The following is a 21,433-nucleotide window of genomic DNA, read 5'->3' as shown; positions in this document are numbered from 1 at the left end:
TGAAATACCCAGGCCTGGTGATACGTCGTGCATGACTTCAGCTGTACCTTGTGATATGACTGCTAATACATGCCCAGATCCTGCTGCCGCTTGTCCAAATGAGACCGAGTTGGCAGCTTGGGTCCCGCCTGGCTGAGGCCTTGCCCAGCAACGAGCTGTCCGCTCCCACCTCTTCCAGGCTCCAGCGATGGCTGAGGGGTTCATACCTGGAGTAAACCCCCTGGTGAGAGCCATACCATGCATCACAAGAGGCCACTTGTTGTCTTTCCTACTTGTGTGTTACTGATGCTATTTAAAAGCAAATGAGATCTAAGAGCATATAGCACAAAAAGTCCAGTGCCTTTTGCTGTAGAGAAAATTTAGGATTGTTGCTTGCAACGTATGAGGGAAGAGAAAACAAGAGATGACTACAAAGAATCAAAGCAGCAAAGCTATTAACCTTCGGTAAAAATAGAGTTATTATACTTTCACGCTGTCTCTATAGTAGCATTTATTTGCTCACAGATTTCTGTACACAGACAAAGTAAATAAACCTTGGTCTCCTGTGAGTTGCTCTCACCAGCAGCTTTGAAAGCAACTACTTTTTTATTTCTTTGCTTCCTACTCAATGCTCCTCCAAACTGCAGAGCAAAAGCAGTGCCGTGTTTTGATGGTATAATGGCCTTCAGCACACAGCCAGGAGCCACAGCGAGCTCACGTGCAGGTGCAAGTGTCACAGGGCAAGCCACTTCTCAAGCAGCAGGACACTGCTGGTGGTGGCCTCCCAAATACCATGCTCAGTTGGAAACTATCACCCGTTATGGTACAGTTAGCTTCAAGTCTGGTTTCTTTGATCACCCTGCCTGGCCACAAGGATGGAATTGTCACAGTAAGGCAGCACCTCTCACAAACTTCATGGTGTAGTTTTCATCAACGCTCTTGGAGAGTAGCTCGCTGAACATCAGCAGTTTTGCTTTTTAGACAATGATGCCAAATGTGCCTACAGGAAAAAAACTAAAATTCAATGAATGGGAATGCATGTTCTAATATATACAGCTTGAAAAGATACAGACTTCCAGTCAGTGGGGCCTGTGAGAACAGATGAATAAATCTAAGGCATCAATGACAGTAAACAATTTTCCACAGGCAAGCTGAGAGACTGTTTGAAGAAAGGGGGAATCACATATGTAATGTGTTTATGCCCACAAAACGACTGTACAAGATGGATCACACAACTGCACTGGCCATGTGCAGTTCTGTGGGAAACGGGAAGCTTTCTCCACCCTCTTTTTAATTACTGTCACTGAACATGTGTGCCAAAATTTTGTATTTTAATTGTTTGACTATTCTCCAGGAACTGACAGAGTTCTCCAGAAAGCATTAGCATACAGTTTATGGAACATATTCTATTTCTTTCAATCCCAAACCACTAATAAGAAAAGCAAAGAAAGAAGCAGATATAAGAAGGTGACCTCTGTGAAGGGCCATTACTGGAACAGCACACAGGATATAACCTGCCCACCAGCACATCCTATGTTTTCTCAGAAAGGATCTAAAATGAATGAAACTTTGGGATTATACACACTTCACCATGACAACATCACTCGTATTAGTTTTAAAAGAGCAGCACTGGCACAGTCACAGTCACAGTCACGCAGTCTCTGCTGATCCTCAGGGAGGCTGACACTGTAGCAGTATCTGGTCACTGCTGAAACATCCTGACCCAAACTGCTGCTGGGGGTGTTCACCCTGCCGGGTGAGTTTCTGCTCATTTTCGGTCTGTTGTATCTAGCAATGATAGAAAACTACCAGTGTATCTGCTCAGCTGTGTTCAAGCAGATCTCTCAATGTCTGAAATATATCCTGGAATAATTGCAGATAATGCAAAAGATAAAGCGGCTAACTAAGACACCAATTAGACAAAGTGACGCATTTAATAATTAGTTGTAAGGAACAGGGCAGGAAACAATGCAGGCTGTTAAATTCATTAGGACCCAAGCTGAAAGTGGGAACTAATACCTGTTTTCAAGCCAAATAAAGAAGTTACCTCAATTCAGTTTTCTTTTAAATTCTCTTTATACCACCAAATTTCAGTGCTCTGTCTTATAAAAGCCTTTACATTTCAGAAACAATTCCTATAAAGAGGCTACTTACTTAATTCAAGAACCTATCTGCACAGTTGTTTCTGGTGGCAGGATTTTAATTTTGCACAGAATAAACCTGTTCTCTCCATGTTATATAGACAGACGCACGCACAGTTGCATATGGAGCTTACATGACCATCTTTAGCAGGGATGGTTGTGCAACAAGTCTGCCTAAGCTCTGTCCACACATCCATCCCACATGCACCACTCACACCTTGATGCTGACATATACTGTGATAATGCATCTCCTCAGTGCTGTTTCACACAGAATCACAGAATTTCTAGGTTGGAAGAGACCTCAAGATCATCGAGTCCAACCTCTAATCTAACACTAACAGTCCCCACTAAACCATATGCCTAAGCTCTACATCTAAACGTCTTTTGAAGACTTCCAGGGATGGTGACTCCACCACCTCCCTGGGCAGCCCGTTCCAGTGCCTAATAACCCTTTCAGTAAAGAAATTCTTCCTAACATCCAACCTAAAACTCCCCTGGCGTAACTTTAGCCCATTCCCCCTCGTCCTGTCACCAGGCACATGGGAGAACAGGCCAACCCCCACCTCGCTACAGCCTCCTTTAATGTACTTATACAGAGCAATAAGGTCACCCCTGAGCCTCCTCTTCTCTAGGCTGAAAAAGCCCAGCTCCTTCAGCCGCTCCTCATAGGACTTGCTCTCCAGGCCCCTCACCAGCTTCGTCGCTCTTCTTTGGACCCGCTCAAGCACCTCGATGTCCTTCTTGTAGCGAGGGGCCCAAAACTGAACACAGTACTCGAGGTGCGGCCTCACCAGAGCCGAGTACAGGGGGACGATCACCTCCCTAGCCCTGCTGGTCACAGTGTTTCTGATACAAGCCAGGATGCCGTTGGCCTTCTTGGCCACCTGAGCACACTGCTGGCTCATATTCAGCCGACTGTCCACCATCACTCCCAGGTCCTTCTCTGCCTGGCAGTTCTCCAACCACTCCTCTCCCAGCCTGTAGTTCTGCTTGGGGTTATTGCGCCCCAGGTGCAGGACCCGGCACTTGGCCTTGTTGAACTTCATACAGTTGACCTCAGCCCATCGGTGCAGCCTATCCAGATCCTCCTGCAGAGCCTTCCTACCCTCGAGCAGATCGACACACGCACCTAACTTGGTGTCATCTGCAAACTTACTGAGGGTGCACTCAATGCCGTCATCCAGATCATTGATGAAGATGTTAAAGAGGACCGGCCCCAGCACCGAGCCCTGGGGGACGCCACTAGTGACTGGCCTCCAACTGGACTTGGCTCCATTTACCACAACTCTTTGGGCCCGGCTATCCAGCCAGTTTCTAACCCAACAAAGCGTGCGCCAGTCCAAGCCAAGAGCAGCCAGTTTCTTGAGGAGAATGCTGTGGGAGACGGTGGATTCAGCCAGGATTAAATCTGTGAGGATGGGTCCTGCAGTAGACCACCAATGACACAGAAAGGGAAGGCATTAGGATACCCTCCTGCAAAGAAAGCTGGGTGATGGCACAGAACAACTGCAAGCCTTTGGCGTGAGACCACTATAAGAAAGGCAAACTCAGTTCCAGGATATATCAGATCAAGTCAAGCATAAAGATGCTTCCAGCTCACCAGACAGGGCACAGCCTAGGGCTCGTCCTGAATATCCCATATCCAAATCTAGTTATGAATGATTCAAAACAGGTGCAGGGAAAATGTGCCAGAATGAAAAGGAAACAGACTTCCTATCTTAAGACAGAGAACCACAGAGAGTCTGTATGACCCAGCAAAGGTGGTCCGTAAGATACAATTTCTCCCTTTAAATAAATGATAACACATTAAATAATAAGGAAGGATTACTAATGGACAACACCAGCATCAGAATGGAGTGGCCAGGAATATATTTAGTCTGCAAATTAGATGACGAATTCCAAGTATCTGAATAAGAAGGTTTGGAAATGCTTTTCAAGCTGGGGGACAAACGTAACGGATTTTAAGCCGCAATTTGTTCACAGATATGAAGGAGATTATAGTCCGCTGCCTTTCCAATGGAAGGGGACTGACATCAACACCCCAGACTGGCCTTGAGCCCCTGTGAAGCAGGAGGCTTGGCCAGCTGGAGGGCCCATCCACCTAGTGCTTAGGCCTGCTGATAGGGAAGTATTCCAGCTTTCACCTACACTCAGCCTAAGTGACTCAGCCACTTATTAGTAATATAATGAGGAAGGGACACAGTGTTCAGAGCAAAGCACAGGGGCTGCAGTTTCCGTGAAGAACAGTCCTGTTGACTGGGACTAACCAGCTGCCAGCAGAACCATGCATGGTACTTCTACACTTTTATGCCAAAGGAGCTGGTGAGTGTGTAATTGTCACCACACTACACCACAGAAGTCCCTAGAAAAGATCACAGGTTAATCACAACATGTGATGCAGAAAGGAACTGACCAAACCTCATGGTGAAGGCAAAACCATAAATAATCCTCTGCCTGCTTTGTCTTACCTGTGGATACTTGTCTGATAAAAATCAGTGCCTATTTACTACACCTTTTTCTAAGAAATCATCATTTCTGGAGCTACGGCTGATTTCCTTCTATAAGAATCAAATTCCATTTTGATGCAATCTCACCAGCAGAATTTCCTCGCTGTGCCTGAAGTCAGCTCAGTGCATAGTGAATTCAAGGCAGCTATGAATCCTGCACCACAAATACCATTCTGAAAATGTCATAGCTAAGTAATACATGGCAAAGGTCTGGGATGCAGAAATCATATGTAAAGCCTGGCTATAAAATCCAGAATAGCTACGGATGTCGAAATCAGTGAAGAATCCTGGCAGAAAGCGCTGAGGCCCACTTTATTGATTCCGGTTTTTCTGCCTTCTCTTTCACAGCTAAGTAAGAAGGTGAAAAGACAACATCTGATAAAATACATGAGCATCAACTCACAAAGAAGTGATTCAAATACATGGCTTTTATTTTCATCTTCCCGGTTCTGTAGCCCTTACCTAGGATTTATGCTGGCAAACCATATAGTGACCTCATTTCTAAGCCACTGGAGTTTTACACTGCAGTGACAGATGCCTCAAAGCAAGCACAATACCTGTCCAAATTTCTAGTATGGGAGATGGCATTTGCTTTACATGCCACAGAAGGATTGTTATATAATCTACTGCTTAGCTGCTGCCTGAATTGCAGAAGTTGGTGTTCCTCTTAATCTCTGCTTGCCTCTGAAGTAGCCAGCACCCCAATGTTGCTGAAAGGGAGCAGATTCTTCCTTTAGAGTAACACAGTGATTCTTTCTATGTGAGAAACACCAGGGAAGATTTAAAAAAAAAAAAAAAAAAATGTAGTCCCTGCCCTCCAGCTCAGCTTGTGAACTCACACGTAGAAGTCCAGGCATAGTCTGGCATTTAATGAGCTGACTTGGGGGCCTACAACTAGAGATGAGAATTTCATTCTTGACCACAGGCATCCTAAATTCCTATTAATGGGATTAGCCTTAAATTCTTCTAAAGAAACATCCTTTCCCTCCCTCTTGCACTCCTCCTATCTCCTCCATACCACCAACTCCTGGCGAGCCAGATGGCAACTCAAGCTCCTCCATCTGGTGAGCTAAGCTCACACACAGGAAGGAGGAGGGCACCCCATGTAATACCTTCATGGGAGGTAGAGGCAGACCCAGCAAGTCTGGCTGGCGGTCTACAATTGCTCCCCGTGCTAGGGGTGGACCAACAGTGAAACCAAAGCCAGTGGTGAATCACACAATACAAATAGAGAGTATTTGCAAAGATATTTATAACATGCTACGTCTTGAATTTATTTCTACTGCTCCTTTCATGGTCTTTAAATAATATATGCTGATTTATAGTATGTCTATGTTATATTTTTCATATCTGAAACAAAGAGGGCTTAAAAACTCCAAGTCACTTCATAAATAATCTAATAATTTCAAAAGCTAATTCACTGAGATATTAAGCTCAAATTAACTAAGACAATGCCCAAATATGAAGAGAGAATTTGCATACACAAATGTACATCTTTTTGTTCTTGTTGCTGATACTTCACACAATTTCTGGGTTGGAATATTTCACAGAATTCCACAAACTAACAAAGGAAATTATTTTTAACTATTCTGGTAGAAAGGAAACATGATGCAATCATTATATTTATAGGAGGAATCTACAAACCAACTTCAAGACACTTAGTCTTGGGTTTATTTGTTCATACCTGCAACTTCCTTTTCTTCCTTGAGAGACTTCCTGTCCAGTCACTGATGCGTCGCATACGGCTTTTTAACGTATCCTTCTTGGATGTCTCCTCAGTGAGAGGCTTGGACTTTCTGCATGGGAGCGTGTAGGAGGAGTAATGCGCGGGACTTCCCTGCTCTACCCTGGAGGGAACATCAATGTCTGAGGCAAACGAGACACGATTGCTTAGACTGCCATGAGTGTCAATATACTCATCAGACAGCCTGATCCCAGGTGAAGGAGTGCTTTCCAAATTTGTATCCTTATAGAGATCTCGAAGTGAGGAAAGAGATGAACTTTGATTGAAGGTCTTCTTGTTGTCACTTGCTGGGAAACTGGCATGAATGCTTGTGTCCGGAGTGCTCCTGGTCAAATACGGACCATCCAACTCATTGATATCCCCAGCATTTCCCCAGAGAGAGTCGTACCATGAAGACTCAGAGCTTAGCGAACTTCCTTTGCTAGATCGAAGCCTTGAATCAGTAGGTGACAGACGATGGCTTGAAGAACAGTCTGCACTGGAGTTCCTCCTGACATCAAGCAGGTTATTTGACTTAGACTCCAAGGTAGGTGAATATCTCAGCAGCTGGACTGGTCCACTGGACTCCTCGGTCGGTACTTTGTTGTTGCTACTGTTGTGGAATTCAACCCTCAAGCAACCGTCCAGCTTCCCCAGTGTTTTAATGAGAACTTTTGGACTCCTCCTGTCCTCTGATGGGGAGGTTGATGCAAGGCTCTCGTTCTTTCCATAGCAATTTAAAATGTGCCCATTGCATTCTCGGGATGCAGCATGATTACTTCCGGCTTGGAGGCCAATATAGTGGAAACCGTTATCAGGCAGAAACACTGCATTATTTCCTTGGCAGTAGTCCCCTGAGGGATTTGTCCTGTGCTTGGCATGGACACTGCCTTTAGAGACCTTCACTGCAGTGTCACTGAGTCTGGCTGAATAAGGCTGACTGCTCTTGAAGTGCGAAAGGCAACTTCTGGCAAGAGACCTCGACTTGTAGTTTGAGCCACTGTTGGTATGTCCCCATCCATGCAAAGAGCAAGACTTCTCATCTTTAGCATGAATGCTCCGAATTTTTAGAGAGCAAGGCTTCTGCTTGGCACCAGCTGTGGCAGCAGCATGATTTTTTGATCCCTGAAGACTGTATTGGCTTTCTGAATTCCCCATTTTCCACTAAATTAAGAAGAGTTTCATTAGAATCTTTGAACAGAAGACAAAGTGAAAAGTAGCAGACCGTTTTTATTCTCTACACAGGAAAGTGCATTTTTTAAAAATGATATGAAACAATTGTTTGAAAAAAGACCATTAAATAGCCATTTACAACATCAAATTCATAATTGAATTTATTTTAGGGGCAGGCTAGGAAAGCCTATTCTCCGTATGGTTCATTACCCCTCTGTTATAAATCTGGAATCTAACTCCATTGAAATCATGTCAACACCTTTCTCCACCCACACCCTTGGCAACATCCTTTTCTTATAACTTACAAAACCTCTGGCTCCCAAGAACAATGGCATAATGAAAGGGAGACAGCAAGATAATCATTACTTAGATGTAAAGTGAACTGTACTTTCAGAGAAATCCCTTTTGCCAGGAGACAAGCAAACTGCAGTTTCAGCTTGACTGGCTTCTGTGCAACCAAGTGTTGCCTCAATAAACTTTTCAGCAAACCCCAGCTTTGTGTTTAAATGGAGTCAATCCAGGAGAAGGAAAAGAAAAAAAAATGACTTCGTTAGCGAAAAGCCTCATCTTCCATTACAGCACAGAACTGCATTATGTTCTTTCAGCATGGGACAGTTTGGTAGTTCACATACTAAAATACTCTTCAGCTTTTTACTGGATTTGCAGGGAATGACACACAGTGGAGTAGTCAAATCGCCAGAATGAGTTAAGTAAGATTTTGGACCTTCAAAAAGTGTACTCAAAAGTAAAAATGATCCTTCTGTTCTTTTTGTTACTTGGAATGAATCTCTACTCTTTGTAATTTACAGAAACAACATCAAAGCACATTTTCAATCAGCACTATGCCTCTTTGTCAGATCTCAGGCTGTCACTCTTAGGAGGATTTACTATAGTTTCATCAAAATTTTGCCAAAATAAGCCTTTGTGATGACAGAATCTTATTTTCTAGAGTTTATTTATATTTTAACATCCTAATTTCCATCCCTTACCACTTTTAGCTAAAAAGAACTGTATTAAACAAGGAACATACCTGCAGGAACTCTCTTAAATGTGGATATGGTTGTCAGTTAGCATGCTTCGCATCGTCTTCGTGGCCAGCCACTACACTTGTCAAAAAAACAAGGTGGTGGTATACATAGGCTCTCTAGAAAACACCAAAAAGACAAAAAATGGCTCTTAATCAAAGAAAACAAACTTTACTCAAGCTATAAGCAAAATGAATAAAAAAAAAAAAAAAAAAAAAAAAGAAGCAGGAGCAGAAACAGAATGGAGAATAACATTAATACTTGAACAATTGACACTGAATTAATACAATTAAGTCACTGGGTAAATGTTTGATTTTCTACTTCTTTTCCCCTCTCACTGATGTATTAGCGTGAACTCTGAGCACCCTCCATTTGGTTTTTGGAACACCAATTACAGATCACTGGACTGTGCAGTGATCCACTACAATTCAGACCAAATTGATCAGGGCATATTCTACAAGATCTGTTTATCTTTCCTTGTTCTACCTAAATTCCAGCTACAACCCCTACAGTGAAAGGCCACTGCACAACACACTCCACCAAGCACCCAAGCAAGCCCTCTCCTTAGGTTTGTTTGATTTTAAGCTAATCTGCCAGGCAAACACCAAGCACTGCACATACCAACAGGTAGCAAGAGCCAGGTTCTTCCTGGCCATCCAAACATATCAGCTCTTCACTCAGCACACAGATACCATAACTCAAAAAAGATGGACAAAAGCCAAATTTCACAGAAGACAGCAGCTGTGCAGGGACTAAAATGTTCAATACAAGCTGTACAAGAGCTCAGGCTCGGTGTTGGAATGTATATTTTAATTAGAAACCATTCTGAAAAAATACATTACCCAACAAAATATTATTTGCTGCATAAATCCAGTGGATATTGTTCATAATTTTTAGTTGAATAACTATCTAATTTAAACACAGAGTTTTGCCCTTTTTGACTTGTTTTGTGGCATTTTTGTGGCTCTTCATAAGAACCTTGCAGATATTTAAAAGAATTCACTCATAACCTAGGTATTTTGTTACCTTACAGGTAACCAAAGGTAAAGGCTATCAATGAAAATTAAAAACAGTCTCAACAGCAAGTTTAGAGAAATGTCAGGAAATAAATAACTTAGAAGAGATATATCCTTTTGGCTCATGTTAAAGATGCTACAGACCTACAAACACAAAACCATGGCTATTATCACAAAGATATTTGACAAAAGAGGCCAAAAATTTCAGTTTACTCTTGAAAACAAAGTGAAAGAAAGAATATGTTTAACTTGTTTACTCTCTAGCAATTTGGAAGGTTGCTAGTTAGGACACCCGTACCTTGCAGGTTTGGTGTTCCTATGCTGCTAAGTGCACCCATTGATGTAAACAGTGTTAATGACATCAAATGTAACAAGCATTGAACAACAGAGACTTGAGATGGAAGGTAAACACAGGACAATATACAAGCTTCATGAAGTCCCAAACTTCTGAACAAATTGCGACCCCCACCCAGCAAAACTGCCTTCCTCAGTCAAGGAGGCGCCGACCACAAACAAGCACAAGTCTGCATTCACAATTCTTCATCTGGGAGCAAAAACTACATTCAACAAGGGGGCTTTGAGGGGCTTATATCTATTCATAAGGGAACACTGAACCCAATTTGTCTAAAGAAACAGGCAAAAAGACCATCTGGTCTCCATAGCAATTGTGCAGTGGTTAGGTAATCCTTTTAACAGAGTGGGTAGCGAGCAAGCTGCTGTCATGAACCTCAGAAGATAGACAGTCAATTCTTCGAGCCTCGAGCTGCTGCTACAGCATCCATTGTACTCGTCTGATCCAATACACAGATCACATAATGGGTGAATGAATAAATTTATCTCAGGGTACAATGTCTACAAAACAGTGTCTCAGTCTGTGCAGGAATCAGTTAGCACTACAACAGAACAGTCAATAAATCCCATAGAAATGGCCCCAAGGGATTTTTCTCAGCATCCCAGCCATCCAGAAAGCTACGGTAGGCTAAACATTCACGCACACTGTAATAACCAACCGCGGCATCTGCGGAGTCGCACAAAGACCATCACCCTGAAAATCAGCTGGGATGCCTTTCTCTTGCCTCACACTTGTGTGGAGCGATTTTCTTTCTGCTAATTACAATAAGGGGCACGGGGGGAGCAGGCTTGCTCTCAAAGGCAGCGTGACACCAGGTCACGGAGGTGGTCAAGGCAAAACTCTGGCTGCACTGTTCCCAAACACTTGCACGTTTTACGCTGTTTTAATTCTGGAAGTTTTAGAAATTACAGTGCAGGGGACTGAGTTCAGCTTCCCTTCTATCTCTGAAAGCAACCTCCTACCCCAGAAGACAGTGTGCTTTTCTCTGTTTGTTTGCAGAGGTAGAGGGATAAATACTTCTTGTGAGCAACACCAAGGTCTATGAATATTTGCTGCATTTATAATCAGTATATTTAGAAGCAGCTCACAGCCCCTGAAGATGACTATTAAAAGTTTATTTGCTTTCAATTATAACCACATTCCTTAAAAAAGAAGTTTTTAATCTTCACCCTGGTTCCCCTTGACACATTTAAAAAACACAGCTATGCAAACATGCTAATCCGGGAACCCCACCGCCACCACCACACCCAATAATTAACGCAAATCATAACCCCAGAGCTAAAAACGTATTTCCCCACCTTTACAGTCCTGCACATAAAGCCCTCCTAGATGTTTTTGGCTCAGAAAAACAAACACAGAAGCTCAGGAGCCTGCCACCTATATTCCCTCATTAATAACACAGCAGCCAGACTGCCTTATAAATGCTAGAGGGGAAAACATCTTCCTTAGGATCGAGGTGTGTGCACATGTAGGGCAGCTCCCTGCCACTGGATGGGTGCTCACCTCCCCAGCCTTCATCTCTCAAAATAAAGGTTTACAAAGCTTGACTTGCTAACTACATTACAAGCTAAACTGAACCATAACAGTAACATTCCAGTATTAGGTTTGCTTATGAGATAACTAGGATTTTTTACATTATGAATTGGTGGCAAGTTTGAGTCAAAGGTGAAGGGGCTCCTGCGCTGCTCTGGGCTGCTACAGCAGCAGTGTATACCAAATGCAGTTTCGCTGCTGCCAGCCATCTGCTTCCAGTACTGTCATACTCACCACACTAAGACTTTCTAAAACTACAGGTTAGAAAACCACAAACTCCAGACTGACGGGAGGTGAGCACAAAGACGTAAGTAGACTGAATGCTCTGCAACCACAGTGAGTATCAGACAGTGGCCATACACCAACGTGCAGAAAGACAAGAGATTGTGGTAGATCTCCCTAGGGAGGTTCTGATTTCTGGAGTGACAACGTCATCACCCAGGGTGTTGTAAGAAATCAATTATGTAAGCTTTAGCAATGGTAAGCTTTAACCTGGAGAACGAAGTTATGTTCTGGAGACATGAAGCCATGCACCAAAGCTATGGCTGCTGTATTTTGACACCTTTTTTCTCTGGATGGCTGGTGACAGTGAACCATCACCCATAGATGTGATCTACATCAGAAGATGTGATCTGGATCAAGTGAACTACAAACTATTTAATCCCTGTTGAAGCTTTCCTGCGAATCCACTGGTGAGATGCAGGGAAGTTGATTCTCACTCCCCTAAACATGGCATTGGTGCAAAACTGCTGAAAGCAACAACTACAAAAGAGCGTAATAAGGGTTGGTCAAGATTAGGATAACGTTATCTGTCAATATCAGCTGTCCCCTCTACGGGCGGGACACCTCTGAGAGGGCCACTGAACCAGTTCCCTAGTAGCTGCCACCATGCACAGTCACTCACAGCTGTCAACTTGGGTATATACGTTTGACAAAGAAAGTCAAGGTTTCAACTCACCTTGCAGTGAAATCAATACTATTACAAAGGGCCTTTATATATGAAGGGCAGTGAGTATATCCCACCACATACCCTACAGTAACAAAGAAAGAGGAAGCAGGCAGAGTCATGTATGCTTTTTGTTGTATTTGGAAAACCTATTTCCAAAAGGGCACTTCAGGACTCCTCTCCCAGCTGCCGCGTGTGAGTGTAATATTCACCTCCAGAGCAAGCAAGGTGGAGTGGGAAGGTACAGAGGGGAGCATGGAGGAGAAGAGAACAGGAGGTGCCAGGGCCCTGCAAAGACGGCTGCTCTGGGTACGTGTTTCATACGGGCACCACGGGAGACTGTCATCAGGATTTGTGGAGCTGTGATAATGGAGAATCAGAAAGTACTTCAGAGAAAGAAGAAATGAAACAGAACCCCTCCTCATTTACACGAACTGACCAATTTGTCATTTCCTTTTCCAGTTAAACATACTGCAGGCTGTGATGCAGAGCACCTACTTTCTGTATATACATACATATGTGTATGTATATATGTATAGCCAGAAAAGTTTTTTTAATTGACCAAGCAATTCCTGTTTTTCCTTTTTTCTTTCAGACAATTTCAACATTCTCTAATGCCTTACTCCAGGCTAAAAGGCCAGCCATTTTAAATGTCTTTTGAAGCCTTAGATATTTTAAATAATTATCTTTCAGATACTGACCTGTTCATAAGTTTTGCAAAGAATCGACGTGCTCAGTGAATTCTTGCAGGGACAGAGAACTGAAGATTTAAAGTTTAAATTAACTTTTAATCTACTTTGGTTTTTAATATGAAAATAATAGAGAATGCTAGAACGTAAACCTGTCCTCACCTTCCCACATGGCTGCATATCAACGGGCACACAGAACTAATGAGGGAGGAACGATAGCACAACACTGAAGCTGGATTAAACATGGAGTTTCTTACTGGAAACAATTTACTGTATTTTTTAGAACTACGCACTTTGGTCACATGCTCCCACAAATCAGAAGCAGATTTCTTATTCCTGCAATCTCAATCACATTCCTATTACAAAAATATACCATAATAATTGTACCGTAGTATTCTTGGCAGGATATTTTGCATTATATACCACTGAATTCAAAGAATGAATAACCCAAACACCACAAGTATGTCCTTAAAAAAATTGGATAATTTTGCCTTAAAAATCCAGTTTGAATCCAAAACTCCTCACTCACTCATTAGTCTCTAAAGAATTATAGCCTGTATAGTTATGGTATTAGAAATTACTTAGTAGCTCACAGATAGAATGAAAAACAATATTTTTTCTCATTAAACATAGTCATCATGACCTTAGAAAATCTGTTTTATGCTGTTCATCGTACCAACATCGCACACAGATTTTTCACATTTTAAGCAAGAAGGAGTCAATCCCCTTTTCTGGTTCCTTCTCTTAAACTACCATTGATGCCAACAGGTCTATGCTGCATCACAGGTATATCACATCAGAATGACACATCTCACCTGGGATACGATTCCTTCTTTTCTTCAACCCATTCTTCTGGGTCCAAGGCATTGGCAGTTTAATTAGATTAGTCCTTACAGCTTTCAAGTTAGAGCAATATGGAATGTTGAGTCAAGCCTGAAGATCCTTATCATATTATACCAATGCTGATACAATCTAAATCTCTAGAGACGTATTTTTCTTGGCAGGAAAAACAAATTTCACCATTTGTAAATGTTATTGAATTTATACACAATGGCTAAAGTGACCATCTATTTAAATAAAAGCCATTAAGCTTTTTTTTTTTTTTAAAAAAAAAAAAAGGAATGACAGCTCACATCTTGGCTTAATGCAGTATCTGTAGTAGTTAAAGAGTTGATAAGTCAAAGGGTCTATTTCCTGCCCTTGGAGGGGAAATGAACTCAGTGATCTGAAAGGTCTTTTCTTTTCCACCTACTCTGGTTGTGAGCATGCTGGCAGGCCCTGAAGCAGACTCGCATGATGCTTTCAAGGGATTTCCAGGACTGAGGCCTCGGGTGGGGAGGATGGTACATCCGAAAGGGGCTGAGATGCTCCACACAGCCGCAGCTTCAGGGACTGAGACCAAGCAAACCCCCCAGAGGTCTCTGCCTCAGCCATCCTTGTAATAATGGCAGGAGGAGAGTCTGGAGCTCTGTGGCTAAACGGTAAATCTCAAATCCCAGCCAGGAACATCTGCTCTCCTCCTCTTTTATCCCCTTCAGTAACCACTTTAGCAACCACCTCATGCTATCAAATACAGCCCCAGTGCTGCACTTTGGGCTGAGAGATGGAGCCTGCCACCCATGGCACAACTCGCCTCACAGCAAGGAGGGGAAACCACGCTGCATTTGGCGTGGTCTGTCCTGCCTCTCGGTGTACACATCCACAAACATCTGAGGGTGCTGACGCCAAAGTAAATGCTTTCCCACTGCTGGCCCTGGGACTTCCTGAAGAGGACAGAGGATCTGGGGCTCAGTCACCGGAATTTAACTTGAGACGGGGTCCTTCGGAAAATTAAAAGCAGATCTTGATTTTAGCATGCCAAGAGCCCTGCAGCAGCAGCACAGCTTAGGGCTTACTTTCCTGTACCTCCGTGGTACCAGCATGTTACTCACACATTACAAGAATAAAAAGCACGCTAAGGATTACGTTTCCTTGCTAAAAGACTCACTTTGTAGCTTTACAGCTATAGAAAGCGCCAGTTCTCCCTTCCATGACATACAGATACCCTTTCCTGTTAAAGCTGATCAGATTAAAAAAATTCCATCCCTTGCCTCTAACCAGCAATTTGCTATACATTGTATAATTTTACCAAATCATCCACTCCAAAGGGAACGAAAGGCATGATTTCCAGAATGAAGTATGAAGTCACCAGAGTACAAAATTAACTCAGTGACCACATCAGCAAGAAGCATAAACAAAGTGGCAAACTTTGGTTGCATTGCACAAGCAATTAATCACCTCCCTCTTAAAAAAGAAGAGAGGAAAAAGAGACACTTCTCTATTTCTCCAGCATTTCCCTCTTTTCTTTTCTTTTTTTTTCTTAAATTTTCCTGTGCGACTGAACATAGTGTTTGCACAATTTCTGTAGAGTTATGTATTTAAAATTTAAGTAGCATTAAAAATCTTTGTAGAAAGATCAAAACCTGTTCAGGACCTACCTCTGCCAGAAGCAGCAGCTCTGCTTTTCCACATCATCCCAGTTCAGAAGTAGCAGTGGCGCTGACTGAAACATTTTCCTCTAATGCTTCACAAAAAAAACTATCCAACCTTTGCTTGGGTACGCTGTCTATGTATTGTGAGTTAACTTTACATTTTGGTGAAAATAGACAGAATCAAAAAATAGAAAAGATTTGGAGGGATTATGAATCATATTTTATTAGTAGAGTCACTTTTAACGTTGCAAAAACTACAACACTAAACATACTTTCTAATACTTTGCCTTGGAAAAAATCCGTCCGTGCTGCAGCAGAGCTGTAAAATGATACCGGCGGTGGTTTATTTAGCAATTCAGGCAATCGGCTTTGACAGATGACCAGCGAGAACTGTTTTCTGGAGGCAAACCATTCATCTTAGCACAGCCTGCGACGGCAGAGGAAGCGCGGTGGCTGGGGGCTCAGGCACGACATGAGCCCACTCTGCTCTCCAGGCTTGGAGGGGGATTTCTCTCCTCTCCTCCCCTCTCCCCAGCCCAAGCCCCCTTCCTGCTTCCACTTACCTCCCCTGGCTGCCAGCTTCAGCCTCTCAGCCCCACGTTCTGCCTTCGGGACACATGGACACACGCAGACACACCGACTCTCCCTGCCCCAGGCAAGCCAGGAAACTGTGTCTAACACTTCCAAACGCTCAGCTCAGCCGTTGGGAACTAAAAACAGCCCCTGCCCGCGCAAGGCTGGATGTATTTTTGTCTGCAGGCTACACACCCTCCTCCTGGTGCTCAATTTTTTCCATTGGCAGAGCAGCACGATGCAGGCTTCACCAGAGGGTGGTTTTCCACCAGCCGCCCGAAGTGGTGCCGGGAGCAGCCCTCATTGGGCTCTCGGCCGACCCCGCGTGCCACAGCCACTGCCAGCTTCCACAGAAAGGATGCTTGTCCGAAAGGAGCTCTGGGGTCTCTGATTTTCTCTCTTTGTTTGGGTTTTGTTTGTAGTCCTTCTTCCCCCCCTACTTTTAAGCTCGTTAGGAGTGAGTAGGTATTCCCAACATCCTTGGGTGAGTCGTCCTGGTGAAAACCTACCGCCCAAAACCACAGCAGGAATGTCACAGTCATGAAAACCCTCTCTTAAGAGCAGCTCTCAGTCGCATTTAACGTATCTACGCAACAGCATCATGTATACAGCTGCAAACTAACACTCTTCACTGCTGCTTTCCTCTGCCACGCTCCTTATAGTGTCATATGGAGGGAATTAGTTGCTTTTTTAATAACTAGCCTCAGATAAAACCAGTCTCCTTAGATGCAAATGACATCTCCAAGTTCCAATATAGGGAGCTAGGCTGTTAAATCTGCAGTTAGGCGCATGAACAATTGCATTGTTATCAGAAGGGATCAACACTTCATTGATTGCAGCAACAGTTGGTGAATGAACTCAGCCAAAAAAACAAGGCACTTATTCAATTATCCTAATAAAATTGCAGGGTCACATTTAAGTGCCAAGCATGAAATTCTAGCCAAATTATATTGCAGATAATGTATTAAATCAAAAAGAAACACATGAACACTCTAACAGAAATCATCAGAAACCCATGAAAGCCCCAAATCAATATTTACGTCCACAAAAGTGAAATAAATATTTGCATAGTAACATAGGAATTGCTACCTAGCAGTGGACTTCTGTTTCACAGTTTCCAGTATCCTGTCTCACTGGAGAGGAAACTCCAAGACTCAGCAGCTTTGGCATAACTGAGAATAAAATTCTAGTTAATCTCCCAAGCACAGTTACTTCTCCACTCAAAAATAACAACTCAAGTCTTTTCTAAAACTTCCAAGGTTAGCAACATTAGCAATGAATATGCTTCAACTCTACCAACCTCAGTTAAGTTTTCTGTAAGTGAGTTCCACAGCTTAGTTTTTGTAAAAGGCATCAGAGCAGTACAAAACTTAGGTCTGTACTCCTGGATCTATGCCCGAATGTATGTCTGGGAGCTCCGTGTCTGCTCATCGTTCTGGTGACAATTTCACTCTCTGTGAAATGCAAACTATTTTCTCTTTCCTGTTCCTGATACAGTTGTATTCTCTTCACTTAGCCTTGCTGTGGTCCAATGACTTCCATAACAGGCCAGATCCAAGTCCTGGGATTAGTGTCATAAGCCATGTGGAAGTAATGACAGCTCCTGAGCCAAAGCACTGGGTCTCTCTCAGGAGCACTGGTTGGCCTCTGCTCCCACCCCAGTTCCCACAGTCCTGCATTTCTCCCAGTAGCCCTTAGTAGATTAAATAAACCATGTCCATGTGATTCCTTCAGAAAGGTTAACATCCGCTCATCTCTGCAGCCTTTCATCAGCACCTGTTTTGCTGAATTTATCTTTCTGAAACATGGATGTTCAGAAGTATAAATGCTATTCCCAAAGATTCCTCTCGAGCACCTTGTACAACAACAGTAATTCTTCCCTAGCACAGCCAAAAATACCTGGACTGACACATCCTAGGTCCCAGCTGAATCACGTTAGTGGCACACAGTCTTCCAACAGTGGATAATAAAGCTGTCTGTTCTGTTCCCTTCCTCTTTCGTTTTCAGAGGGTCACTCCCAAACATCAAGAGGCAATTTTGCTATTAGTGCAAAGCACTCAACCCTGCACTTTCTCCTTTTCCAAGTTCGTTGTATTTTATCATTCCAGTCCTTGGGGTCACGCAGCTCTTTCCTACATTATTTCTAAACCACCTCTATATTTACTACGTGTCCCACTTTGTATCAGCCAGTGTCACCAACACATAGCCATTTGTTGTGGCAAGCCCATCAACAATTAGTTTGGTCTTAAGACCCCATTCAATACCCCCAGCTCTTTCATTATTGCCCACCTCTAAAGTACTTTAAAGTACTGACTACTTTTAGTGTACTGGTATTAGATGTTGAAGGTGTATTTTTCTGACTTCTACTTGACTTACGTAGAGATGTAACATCCTCCACCTCAGGTGGCTATGCATGCCTTTCCTGATCCTCCACGAGTCCTCCTCCTGCCCTAATCCTAGGGAAGCTCCTCAGGGAGCATGTGAGTTGGGTTGCCTGGGCTTTGTCACAGACTAGGTCATGGCTTACAGCACGAGGGTCCTTCTTTGTTACAACCCCCAAAGTAAGTCTCCACATCCACCTCCTCCTCCTTCTCTTACCCACTGCGTTGCCATTATCAGCTTGTGACAACCTGATAATGAAATAGCCTTTGGAGATCAACAAGGAGCAAGCAAGCTACATGCTGCCCACAATAGTTTAATCTCATAGTAATATCTGAAGTATTTATGTGCCTCACACACTTCCATAAACATATCATCATAACACTGCTGGGATGGAGAAAGGTGCCATTATCCTACTTTTCTAGAAAACTGCTGTGTCACATAGGAAATTAAAAGGTATTTCAGTACAGTGCGAGGAAGCTATGCAGCTTGTGTTACTGCGTGTCTCTGCTAGCTTAATGGCTTGTAACATCTCTGTTTTGCAGTAAAAACAAACCGTAGGATGTGCACAAAAGTCCATAAGGGAAGCAAAAATACAAGTTGTGCCTTTGGTAGCTGGTGGCTATATAAATGCTCTAGATTAACATACAGCCCTCATAACATATTTTAAAGCATATGTTCTACAGAATGCTTTAAAGCCAAGAACTTATTTTTATAGATGGAGATACATGAATTATCCAGATTAAACAGACAGCTATTTAAACACATTTTTACACTGCTTTTACACTAGGGACATGTTCAGATTTCACTTTGAAGATGCTAAGAGATCCCATTGTCACCACTGTTTTGTTTCCTAAGCAATGGAAATCCACTAAGAAAAACAGAGAATGCAGATGTCCCCAGCCTCCAAGCTAAGAAAGGACACCAATCTCCTTTATACTGAAGTCAGCCTACTGTTACAGAATGTCACCCCTATAAAATATCTTTTCCTAGAAACAGTGCGGTCTGTTTCTGAAAGATTAGTTCTCTACTTTGCCTCCTGCCCTCCCTGCCATGCATACCTGACAAGGACAGAACAGACCAGCAAACAAGCCCTTGATGAACAAGGTTCCTTGGCTGATATGCAGCAGAATCAGACGGGCACGTGCAGCCAGGATTCAGTACCTTGCTGATTACAGCTCAGCCACAGACTGGTTGATGTGCACAGAGATTTTGCGCGGAGTTCAGGGGTTAACTATAAAATTTTCCCCACTTTGTCTCCCAAAACAAAATGCTTATAGGAGTTAAAGATGTCTGGAGTAGCAAATCAGGCTTCCCAAACCAGAGCTCTAACAGAGCTCTCAAGAAAGCAGGGAAGTTGTGCTATGCAAGGTGTAACTAAGCTGCTAAAAAATAATTACATGTTATTGTCAACAAGATAGCAAGCAAGCATGAATTTAGAAGCCTTGTTGATTTCACGACTAAAACATCTGAATCATGCAACATCTGATAGAGAAATGTTCTCATTAAACCACACTCAAGGTCTATCCTTGGTGTCTTTGGCCCTGGAGGAGAACAGCAAGAAATGAAGCAGTCTCCCATTCACCCTTGGTGAAGGAAAACCCTACACCATACAAAATTCCTCCAGAAGACCTGTTTGCAATTTCTCTCCTTTCTGCAAACCAGTGCTCAAACCCTCAGCTTCCTGGTGTTATTTCCATATGTTTGTCAGCTAGGAGAGGACATAAATAATTGATTAATTGAATTTTATTACTTAATTATGATTTATTGGAACTTGGGAAGAAGACAAAAAGGAGACTATGCATTAGCACATGCCTTCTCTCCAGAGCTCACAGAACCAAAAAGGACATTTCACCTACTGAATGACAGCATCAAAGTACCTCAAACAGCTCTGTCTGCAGGTCAAAATAGATGTTAAGCTATGAAAACTGGTTCAGATGGGGAAAACTTTATAACTTCATCTCTAACAGAGACTTACAGTGCTCCAAACGGCACTGGTGGAGGCTCCTGTGCTCTGTGAAATACTGTAATACAGGAGATCAAAGAGATGCTCCCCATATCCACCTCCTCATGGAGCCAGCATGCCCTCACCCAACGCCTGCTTGTCCAAGAGACACCAATGCACACCTCATTCCTCTTGAATGGGTTTTCCCAGTGTCCAAAAGGGGACATTTAAGGTACACAATAAACCACAGCTGATGTTTAAAGAAAGACTTTTTTTTTCCTTTATTTTATAAAGGTTCTTTAGCGCTGTTGCACACGTGAGCTTACTATTTGTTGTTATGAGCTATTTTCAAGTGAGTTATACAGAACAGTTGGGGAATCTAAGTGCCTCTGGTTACTGTCTTATTAATTTCAGTGTAATTAAATGAAGAAAGATAAAGCATGACCATGTGACAGCAGGGCATGTGGCAGAAACACTACTGAAAACTAGAAAATCAATTAGGAGAGAAAAAGAGAGGAACTATGCAGCAAACCCACCTCCTCCATTTCAATGACTGAGCATAGCAGATGAGAGAAACCAGCCTGCAATGATCAGTACTGCTTACAAACAGCCCTAGCTCTGCTCAAAATCAGCGCCAAATACTAGCAGGCCACACAGAGCTGTGAGCATCTTCCCTTCCCTGGCAAAGAATGACAAAGCTCCTTTACTAGGGGGGCAGCACTGTCACCACAGGAGGACACGTCTGAGACCAATGTGGCCCTCATAAGCCCTGGTAGCTATTGCTACAGAGAGGCTCACCCTGCATGGCCTGAATGGCTGACATCTTTTAATTTTCTTTTTCCTTCCAAAGCTTTGCTTCTGAAGAACAAGGTGATATACCAGATCAAGACAAGGCCCCCTTTCTGAGTAATATTTACTACTTTCCATACCACAATAGCAGCAGTGATGCATCTTTTTTGACAAGCATGCTGTTTCAGGGAT

The 21,433-nt window shown here is 43.0% G+C and overlaps 1 protein-coding gene across 3 annotated transcripts in view; it reads right to left on the bottom strand.

Moving 5' to 3' along the window:
* TIAM2 (TIAM Rac1 associated GEF 2) overlaps nt 1–21,433 on the bottom strand; it is a 172,371-nt gene that overhangs the window by 82,911 nt on the left and 68,027 nt on the right. For 2 of the 3 annotated variants that reach the window (XM_072035929.1, XM_072035931.1), the window contains exons 3-4: nt 8,554–8,667; nt 6,312–7,514 (exon numbers count right to left, since the gene is read on the bottom strand). In XM_072035929.1, the coding sequence (XP_071892030.1) occupies nt 6,312–7,508 (1,197 nt within the window). In that variant the 5' untranslated portion in view covers nt 7,509–7,514; nt 8,554–8,667. Of the gene's footprint in view, nt 1–6,311; nt 7,515–8,553; nt 8,668–16,118; nt 16,555–21,433 lie in introns of those variants that run through there. The other variant, XM_072035930.1, reaches the window with a different exon arrangement.

This window comes from Anas platyrhynchos, chromosome 3, assembly GCF_047663525.1.
Source record: "Anas platyrhynchos isolate ZD024472 breed Pekin duck chromosome 3, IASCAAS_PekinDuck_T2T, whole genome shotgun sequence".
In the NCBI taxonomy this organism is placed as follows: Eukaryota; Metazoa; Chordata; class Aves; order Anseriformes; family Anatidae; genus Anas; species Anas platyrhynchos.
Note: the sequence above shows the minus strand (reverse complement) of the source record. Positions and strands in the feature narration are given on the sequence as shown.